The 10060-nt window shown below is 39.2% G+C and overlaps 1 protein-coding gene across 1 annotated transcript; it reads right to left on the bottom strand.

Annotated features, from left to right (window-relative positions):
• Window positions 1–8237: 8237 nt before the first annotated feature.
• LOC138890599 (uncharacterized) lies at window positions 8238–9293 on the bottom strand. The gene is made up of 4 exons (XM_070173996.1): window positions 9162–9293; window positions 8928–9086; window positions 8477–8827; window positions 8238–8378 (listed from the first exon to the last, which is right to left on the bottom strand). The coding sequence occupies exons 1-4, from the start codon at window positions 9291–9293 to the stop codon at window positions 8238–8240; spliced, it is 783 nt and encodes a 260-aa protein (XP_070030097.1).
• Between the last annotated feature and the right edge of the window lie 767 nt (window positions 9294–10060).

Here is a 10060-nt window from a genome sequence, read left to right as displayed (position 1 = left end):
TCGTTATCCACTAATTAAATATTAGTACTTATTATATTGTAATAGTAAAACAGTAATACTAAAATAATAATAGTTATAGACTTATGGTATCAAATTTAAAATTTGAACAGTTTCATATAAATTAGAAATTTAAAAAACTATATGAAAGTTGTGTAAAAATAAAACTCTGTTTAATATACTCACACAATCTAAAAGAATTTGTAAACTAATAGGTACGTTACTCGCGCTTGTCGGATTTTGCTGAATATTTTTTTTGGATGATCCAATACGAGCCGATAATATTTTTAGAGAATTTGACGGTTTTAACACTAACATGTCATCTCAATTATGAAAAGTTGGATTAGTAATATAAAATACAAAGCAAATTACATGTTACACGTTGAAATACAGTGCAAGAAAAGGAGTCACACTGAGAGTGATGACAAAGCCATATGGTCATAAGGATGGTCAACTGACTACCTTTTATCGAAAAATTGCACTGTATATATAGATAAAATATTACGTTTTAAAGGTATATAACACATATGAACACCTTTTATTAGAATTTTTTTTTAATTCTTTTATATTTGAACCCTTAAAAAAATTTCTAGTTTCGCAAATAGTAAAAAAGACAAAGCTAGCCTAATATAATTGAAATGTTCGCCAAATCTAATAGCCTGTAAATTGCCATTTTCGGATTGAGTACAATAATAACAAAGACGAAAGTGATAAACGACACAATTTTTTAATTTTTTTTTTTGGGGGTCATTTTGATAACGTTACTAGTCTTTGCTGTCATTGTAACAGAAAACCGACATTTTCGTTTTCTGAATTATTGTAAGCCTTATCTGGATGTTTGCATCAAATAAATACATGATAGTTATCACTAAATTATAGGTAAATTAATACATACTCTCACCTATATTTATAGAGTAACCACATACATAACCACGATGTATTAATATAATCTCATGAAAATATCGAATACGAGCAAATTTTTTAACGTTAAACACCAACTTTGCTATCATTCGGGATGGCGTTTTTACAGTGACAACAAAGAAAGTAAACTGGAAATCTGTATAATTTTAGGTGCTGAAATATGTAAATATAGTAACAGCATGTTCAAAAACTCTTTTTTCTCTTTTTTTTTTCGATATAACATTCGATATTCAAATCTCATTAGTCTGACTAATTTAAATTTGTATCGGATAAGTTTAAAACGTTTGCTATCTAAGCTTCTATCTTAAAATTTGAATTCGAGATCTCTGACTAATGTAAATAAATTCTAATCAGGATTCTAATCAAAATTAAAATTTATTTTATCATCTCCCCGATGGTGTGTTTAAAAACTATTTTCTCTGTAAAAAGGTGGTTGTAGGAATTAAATCAAGTCAAACATGTGAGTATGACCGCATATACGTGGACTCACCCATTACAATACATCTCAACGACACATCACACACATCCTATTACAACACCCAAATATTTATTTATATGGAGTGTTTACGTCAAATAATATTAATTACAATTAAGTGATTAATGAGCTGAAAATATATTTTAATTAATGTATGGTTAAATTAGAGAAGTCCATATTCAAGCACATATTATATATTTATTGATATGATGTAAACATTTGATAGGATATATTTTTATTTATTCTATCATATTGTCAAGAGGCGGAGGTAGAGTACCGCTATTTGGTTTATTTAAACCCAACACTTTTGATACGAAGCATAAATTTATGTAAAAAAAATTACTAAAATTAAACTAACAAATAAAATATATGAAGTCACAACTTTAAAAATATAATAAGATTAATGCATTAATGTTGCCGCAATAAAACCATGCAACTAATCTAAGCAAGTACGTATTTATGATGGATCTCTTAAGTTTCACGTCCATACTTGCTTTTGTGGCTCAAAACTAGCCTCAAAATATATTATCAATACTTAACATTCATATCATTTGTCAAGTATGAACAGTATTTGACAACAATGAGATTTATGTAGCGCTTGAAAGGTAATTCAGACGACGTTAGCAAAATATAGTTAGGGGTGTTAATGGATATTTGAAAACGGACCAAATCGTATCATATCGAACCAAATTTTATATTTTTTTTTAATAAAACCATAGATTTTTATATAAATCTAGAACCGTACCGATAATTAGGGTAAGTTTTTTATTTTATAAAAATAAACCGAAAATATACCAAATCGTACCGAAAAAATTTACATGAAAATATAAATTTATATATTAAGTTTAAAAATAATAAAGCATTAAATTTTTCCTTGGGCATTAGAATTAGGAAAACGACTATAAGGCAACAAGTAATTAAACTCAAAATCCTAGTTCTCAAACCTATTATACTACTCCTATTGAAACTAAACTATTTCCAGCATATTCACTAGCAAGACATAGGGTATTCTAGCGATTATGAGTAGCAAACTACAACATATTGAATATGTTTACTTTCGTATGACTCAAATTTATATTTTCGAATATTTAATCTTCTATAAACTTTAATTTTGAGTCTCAGCTTGCTTAGTATCTTTCCACTTGTGTGATTTATATTTTTTTGGTCTTTGCTTAATTTCTTTTACACTCGATGGATCTATACTCTGGTCATCTTTCATGTTTTCTTAGTTCATCACCTTTTAAATAGTAAAAATGTCTAGTGAGTTTTGTTAAGTCCTATAAAAGTACGTATGTTATTGCATTCTGCTACTACTAGTGACCTTTAAATGACATTTAAAAAAATTCGAAAATTAATTGAAACGGACCGATATCAAAAAGAAACCTACATAATTGGTACGCTTTCTAAAAGTCTAGTTTTAATTATATGTAATATAATAATCGAAAAATTATTTTATATAATAACCGACCGAACCGAATCATTGACTAGCTAGGTTGACTTTTCAACCTCGTTCCTACTCCGAATTAAAGAGGTCATCTTGGATAAATTTAATGCAAATGAGAATTAAACGAAATAATTAAAACCAATATACGTCATACAAAGACGGATCCATGATAGGATACACATGCATTGAGATTGAAATTGCACAAAATATTGGATTCAGTTCAAGAAAGAAATGAAAATTAAACTTATGAACGAAATGAGAAAAACTAACAAATCATAGGTGGTTCCCTTGGTTTTCTTACCATTTTTAGTTTTCATATTTTTTGAAGGAACGACGACATATTTATCATAATTGAATTTTTTTTTCTAGAAGAAAATTATAATTCTTTCATATTTGGTTAGTCCTTTTTTTGGAAGAAAAGATTTGGGCTTCTACAAATTGAGGATTCTTCCTTCTTATTCAGCAACATCCACAATGTAACCATAAGGGGTTTGTGTATACGGTAGAAATCAGAGAGCTTGATTTCGAAGACTTGATTACACTTCGAGCCCGAGTTCGGGAAGCTCGAAGTAAGAATCAAGTCAGGCCCGGATAAGCGTACCTCGAGAAGCAAATCGGGGACCCGTCATGATCAGCCTCGAGAGCGGTACAATTTCGAGGACACTCAATCGGAGAAAATATCGGTATTAGGGGTCGGTGTACCACCCATAAACCCTAAGGGAGTGCCAAGTATGGAGCTAATTGATATCAGTTCACACAACTCTCTAAATGAGGACGCAGGCACCAACCCCATAAGGAATGCACACCGGGAAGCCCGGCGAGGGGACCAAAGAATGCCGGGAATGAAAGAAGGGAGAGTCAGCCTCCAGGTGATATTCCAAATGTTGCAAGCCCAGCAAGTTGCCATCACTAAACTTCAGAGTCAGAATAGAACTCCAAACACAGCCAAACCAGTGAACACACGGCATGCTGAACTAGCGATAGAGAGGCCCGATGAAAGTGGCTCGGGGACTGATCCCACGATTATGAGAATGCTCGAAGAGCTCGTCAAAAGGATCGAGACTGGAGAAAAGAAGATTGAAGAAAATGACAAAAAGGTGGAGAAATAGAACTCTAGGGTCGACCAGATACCGGGAGCACCTCCGATTTTGAAAGGACTAGACTCGAAGAAGTTCGTGCAAAAACCATTTCTCCAAATGCGGCTCCGAAGCCTATTCCGAAGAAATTTTGGATGCAGGATATCCCGAAATACAACGGAACCACTGATCTCAACAAGCACATCACCACATATACTTGTGGCATAAAAGGAAATGATTTGGAAGACGATGAGATTGAGTCTGTTTTGCTAAAAAAGTTTGGGAAACTCTGTCTAAGGGTGCCATGATTTGGTACCATAACTTACTCCCGAACTCTATTGATTCGTTTGCCATGTTGGCAGACTCATTTGTAAAGGCACATGCCGGTGCCATAAAAGTTGCAACAAGGAAGTCCGATGTATTCAAAATAAAGCAAGGGGAGAACGAGATGTTGAGGGAGTTTGTATCCCGTTTCTAGTTAGAACGAATAGAGTTATCACCGGTCTCTGATGACTGGGTCGTACAAGCCTTCACTCAGGGCTAAATGAACGAAGTTCGATAGCTTTGAAGCAGCTGAAGGAAAACTTGATCAAGTATACCGTTGTGACTTGGGCAGATGTGCATAACAGGTACCAGTCAAAAATTAGGGTCGAGGATGACCAGTTGAGAGCCCCCTCGGGCACAACTTATCCAAGCAGGTTACTAGCAAAGGAGTCAGGAAATGCAGACAAGGCGTCAAGGTTGATTAAGGAGAGATATCAGCCATACGTCGAGTATCGAAGAAACATTTCAAGGTGTAACATACCTCGTAATGATCGTAGAACAGATCGAAGTCAAAGTTCCCGAGGACTCATAAGCAAAATCGGGTTTGATAGGCACTTGGGACCAGTAGAGGCACCCCAATTATCGAAGTACAACTTCAGCGTTGATGCCTCGGGAATCATCTCAGCCATTGGCAAAATTAGAAATACTAGATGGCCCAAGCCTATATAGACCGATCCTTCTCAAAAGAACCCCAACTTGATGTGCAAGTATCATGGTACTCATGGGAATAAGACCGAGAATTGCAGGAAGCTCAGAGAGGAGGTAACCCAGTTGTTCAACGAGGGGCATCTTTGTGAATTTCTCAGCGACCGGGCCAAGAACCACCTTCGAGAAAGAGATGCAAAAAGGAAGAATAAGCCCGAAGAACCTCAACATGTCATTCATATGATCATCGTAGGTGTCGACGTCCCACAGGGACCCATATTCAAACGTACCAAAGTATCTATCACAAGGGAGAAGTGGACTCGGAACTACATGCCCGAGGACACCCTCACATTCAGCGAGGAAGATATCAAGGCTTTATCTCAGCCCCATAACAACGCCCCGGTAATCTCTATCCTTTAAATAAAATTCAAATTAAATGTGTTTTAGTGGATCCAGGTAGTTCAGCAAACATAATTAGATCGAGGGTCGTGGAACAACTTGGCCTGCAAGGTCAGATCGTACCTACGTCCCGAGTCCTGAATGGCTTCAACATGGCAAACGAAACAACAAAGGGAGAAATCATCTTGCTAGTAAATGTAGCCGGGATCATTCAAGATACGAAGTTCCATGTGATCGAAGACGACATGAGGTACAACGTACTCCTCGGAAGACTGTGGATACACAACATAAGGGTAGTGCCTTCAACTCTTCACCAAATGATAAAGTTCCCGGCGAAGGAAGGAGTGAAAGCAGTCTACAGAGAGCAACATGCTGCAAAGGAGATGTTTTTTATCGAGGAAATGGTGTCGATACCTGAGCCTTTGACCTCGAGCAACAAAGGTAAGCAGACGGCTAAATAGCCACCGCAGCAGGTAACCGAACTTCTTAAAATAGGGTCTATTCGGGAAGTAAAACACCCCGAGAGGTTAGCCAACATGGTTCTAAAAAGGGAAAAACAAACTTAAAATGTGCATAGATTATAAGGACCTGAACAAAACATCCTTTCCCCTTGTCCGAGGTCGATCGCACGATCAATGCCACAGTTGGCCCCGAGACCCTAACTTCTCTTGATGCCTACGGCGGACACCATCAGATTAAGATGAACCCGGAGGGCTAGGAAAAGGCTCATTTATTAATCAGGGTGTTGTAACCTATAATTACAACATAACGCCCTTCGGGCTGAAAAAATGCAGGAAGATACGCCTAGTTATCAAAATGTTCAAAAACGAATAGGCAAAACAATGGAAGTTTGTAGTAATGATATGTTGATTGAGTCCCTGTGCGCAGAGGACAATTTAATTCATTTACAGGAAACATTTACGATCTTGAGGAAATATAGCATGAAGCTTAGCCCAGAGGAATGTGCCTTCAGGGTTGGCACAGGTGAGACCCTCGACGTAGCGGCATAAAATCGAGGTACCAAAATCAGGGCTATTGGGAGTATCACGATCGAGGATAGCGTAGAGGCCATGCAAAGGCTAACAAGACAAATGGCTACCTTGGGTCAATTTTTGTCAAGGTCGTCAGATCGAAGTCACCAGTTCTTCTCTTCGCTCAAAAGGGAAAAGGGCTTCACGTGGAACCCGGGATGTCAGCGAGCCTTAGAAGAATTATAGCGATATCCACCGAGCCCGCCTTTGTTTCATACCCCGATGGCAGATGAAAAACGAGAAGCAACACTTGCTGGAATGATCACCCAAAAGCAAAATATCAAAAGGCACTACAATAGGAGGACCAACCTCCAACATTTCGGAGTCGGGGACTTAGTTCTATGAAAAGTCACCCTCGATACCACTGCTAAGGTTTGATTTTATCCTTTTGTCCATTTGAGTTTGAAGCTAACTCATTACAGATTTTGGATTGACGGCATACTATCTCGGAGGCATCATTTCTACACGAATGCCCTAGGTTTTAAAGCATGCATTGCGCTCTTTTTCCCTTAGACCGGATTTTGTCCCAAATAGGTTTTACCGGTAAGGTTTTAAACGAGGAAACAATTATGTGCTACCTATGAAAAATTCAACAGTATCCAAGGCTTCTTTTCAATCAACAACGAATACTAGGGGGCATCACCCTTGGAGGCTATATTTTTGAAAAATACTTCATGCTTAAGAGGGCCTCAATAGGAAAACTTTGTAATGGGCCAAACGGTTAAATGAACTGTGTCCATATAGAATAGTCGAGCCCCGGCGGCTGAACATGTACACATATATCGACTATTTGAAGAAGCATTTTAGTTATATCAAAAACACTTGGTATCTCAAAGAAGTTTACTATCATACGAGCTCTACACCTACAATCCTACGGGAAGCGGCTCAAGGACCAAAGCACCCTGAAATACTTTGGGACTGTCACTAACATTCAATACATCCGAGTCACTGAAAACTCGGACTCATAAGACCTCAAAGAGGCACCCCCTCGAAACAAAGACCAAGGCCAATATACACGGGGACTAACTTTTCGAACAAGTTCGGAAAAGTTATCGGGAAACAAATCCAAGTGACGTACCCGAAGGCTACGGCCACATAAAAAACTACTGTCATATGAAGGCTACGGCCAAATTTACGCAGCTCGGAGACGTCCGACTTCCATATAAATTAAAGGCCTTCAAATATTGAAAAAACAGTTAAATCAGGCTACCCTCGGCAAAAGCAAAATATGAAGGGCTTCGATAAATTCAGCCCCCGAAAAATCTGAGGGCCTCGATAAATCCAGCCCTCAATTAATCCAAGGGCTTCGATAACATCAGCCTTCGGAAATACCTCAAGAGGTATCCAATTATGTTTACTCAAACAAATAATCAATAAGGTTCCAATACGTCAAACCTTCGAAAAAACCCAACGGGTACAAAAAACACATGTTATGGCATAACTAAATTTTCACCAAGTCTTTTAGCCGAAATGAGGGAAATATTACATAGCCATTTTAAAGGCCGAAACGGCCCAACTTAAAGAATCTATGGGCCAATTTTAAAAGAGCCTAAGGGCCGATAAATAAGAGCCCAAGGGCCAACTTCGAAAGGCGTAAGGGCCAAAAACTTATAGTTTGAGACTCCGCTCTCATTTCAATCTGGACTCAAGGTTCACAATATCCCGAGCTCACATCAGAACGATTTAAACTTAGCTCGAAGCTTTTTATATCTGTCGATAAATATCTAATAGTTTATAATACCCCGAACCTTAAACCAATCCTCGGACTAATCATTCAAATGAAGTCTTCCATAAATAAAGGCAATATTAAATCCAGTACAAACCAAAGACGAGATAAAAAGTTCCCCTCGTATTTCCAGAAGATGATTACATGAAGTATTTACACAAGGGAGGCATACAAAGAAACAAAATAAAGTAACCTAAAACTACTTCGGGGCCACATCTTTGGCAGCTGCATCTTCAGGAGTTGCATCTTCGAGAGCATCATCCTTGGGGACTTCATCTTCGTCTCCTTCACTCTCAGAGCTACTGGCTGAATCATCCTCATCGAAAAGCAGATCGGTAACCTATTCTTCCAAAATCTTCGTCGTTTCAATATCGGCTGAAAGATCGAAGCCGCGAGCATGTACATCCTCGAGGTTATCCTCCAGGATTGTCGCCTAACGTGTTCAAGAGTACTTGATAACTTAGCCTCTGCCGTATAAGAGATCTCCTTTTCCCGAACATTAGCTGCTTCGGCATCGGCTCGATACAAAGTTATGATTGCTACAGCATCAGATTTGGCCTTGGCCAGCTCAGCAGGAGATCTGGTTTTAAGCTCCTCGATTTTGAGGCCTCGAGCTAGGCTCTCCTCCTTCACACCTCGAAGCTGGTGTTCGAGTGAAGCTAGATGCTCTCTTAGAGTTTCTTTCCCAGAGGCGAGGTTGTCCATACCTTTCCTACACCCCAGGGTCTCGGCTTCTTTCATCTTAAGCTCCTCCCGAAGCTGCGTCTCCAAGTCAGCCTTCTGATGAAACTGCAAAATTAAAAGTGTCAGTCGCCAAAACAAACAAGTGCGTAACAGACCCTCAAGAGCTGTATTACCTTCTCAACATACTCGTCCGACCTTGGCATGCCTGCGTCAACTCAACTCGTAAATCATAGATCTCCATATCTTTCTTAGCATAGAGGGTTTTGAAGACGTCCCTCTCCTCCAAAATTTTCTTAAGCTCAGTCTTGCATCGAGCAAGATCGGCTTGGGACTTGGAAAATGCCCTTTTATAGAGCATCACAGCCTTCATAAAAAGGGAGGAAAGATAGATTCAGAATAGCTAAAACAAAGGTGCAGGCATAAAAAACAAAAAACTCACTTGTTTAAAGAGTCTACGAGCCTCATCAAAAATGAAAGAAGCATCTGGGTCGGGGCCATCTTCAAGCTCTGCGAGACATTCTCGAAAGATGTCATGCCCTCCAAGGCTTGCTTCCACTTCAGAAGACCTCATATTCTGAGCATCTCAGACTTGTCCCTCGGAGAACTCGGGGCCGGGAGGTGAATCATCTACATTGATTACCCCAAGTGATCCACTCGGGGCGTTCTCTTTTATTTGAAGAGGCTCGGCATCAGGACGTTCGTCCTCGCCCACCAAATGGCCTCATAGGAGAGGTACCTTTTTTTGCACGATGGCTCAGGACTTTGTTTGAACTCCCTTCGGAGATTTCTTCGGCTCTAGAATGAGCCACATCAACCGTCACCGGCTCGATGACGTCGAAGCACCAGCATTTTTTCTTTCACGGGTTACCCGCAGGCAGTCGTCATCTTCTTCTTCCTCCTGATCCCGAAGGCATTGGTCCGTTTCCGGAGATAAGGTCGTTGTATCGGCCTTAGGCCTTCGAGCCATGCTCTTCTTTGGCTTCGGGGGATTTTCAGATTACTCTTTTTTTTTCTTTCTTTAGAAGACTTCGGAACCTCTACTTCATCAGCCGGGGCCAGCCACAAATCAACGGCATCTCCAAGACCTGCATGAAACTGAGGTAAGTATCCCATGACAGAAGCACAAGAAAACAAACAAGAGAACTCATCATGGTTTAGGCCTCCCATCGACCCTTGGCCAGATCTCGCCAGCAACGCTCCGAATAAGAGGAAGCGGAGGCCAACTTTTGGACCCAGCCCTCGAGGTACGGGACCCCACCAGGGAACCAAGCAGCGACTGCACCATCGTAAAGGGGTTAGATTAATGAAAAATGTAAAACCGATGAAAAGAAAGAAAAA

The sequence above is a fragment of the Nicotiana sylvestris genome, chromosome 4 (assembly GCF_000393655.2).
Source record: "Nicotiana sylvestris chromosome 4, ASM39365v2, whole genome shotgun sequence".
Taxonomy (NCBI): domain Eukaryota; kingdom Viridiplantae; phylum Streptophyta; class Magnoliopsida; order Solanales; family Solanaceae; genus Nicotiana; species Nicotiana sylvestris.
This window is presented reverse-complemented; position numbering and strand designations above follow the sequence as displayed.

Coding starts and splice junctions, on each gene's coding strand:
- LOC138890599 (XM_070173996.1), bottom strand. CDS start 9,293: ATGAGGTCTTCTGAAGTGGAAGCAAGCCTTGGAGGGCATGACATCTTT. Junction 9,087..9,161: donor CTCGTAGACTCTTTAAACAA/GTGAGTTTTTTG, acceptor CTTTTTATGAAG/GCTGTGATGCTCTATAAAAG. Junction 8,379..8,476: donor TATCAAGTACTCTTGAACAC/GTTAGGCGACAA, acceptor TTGGAAGAATAG/GTTACCGATCTGCTTTTCGA.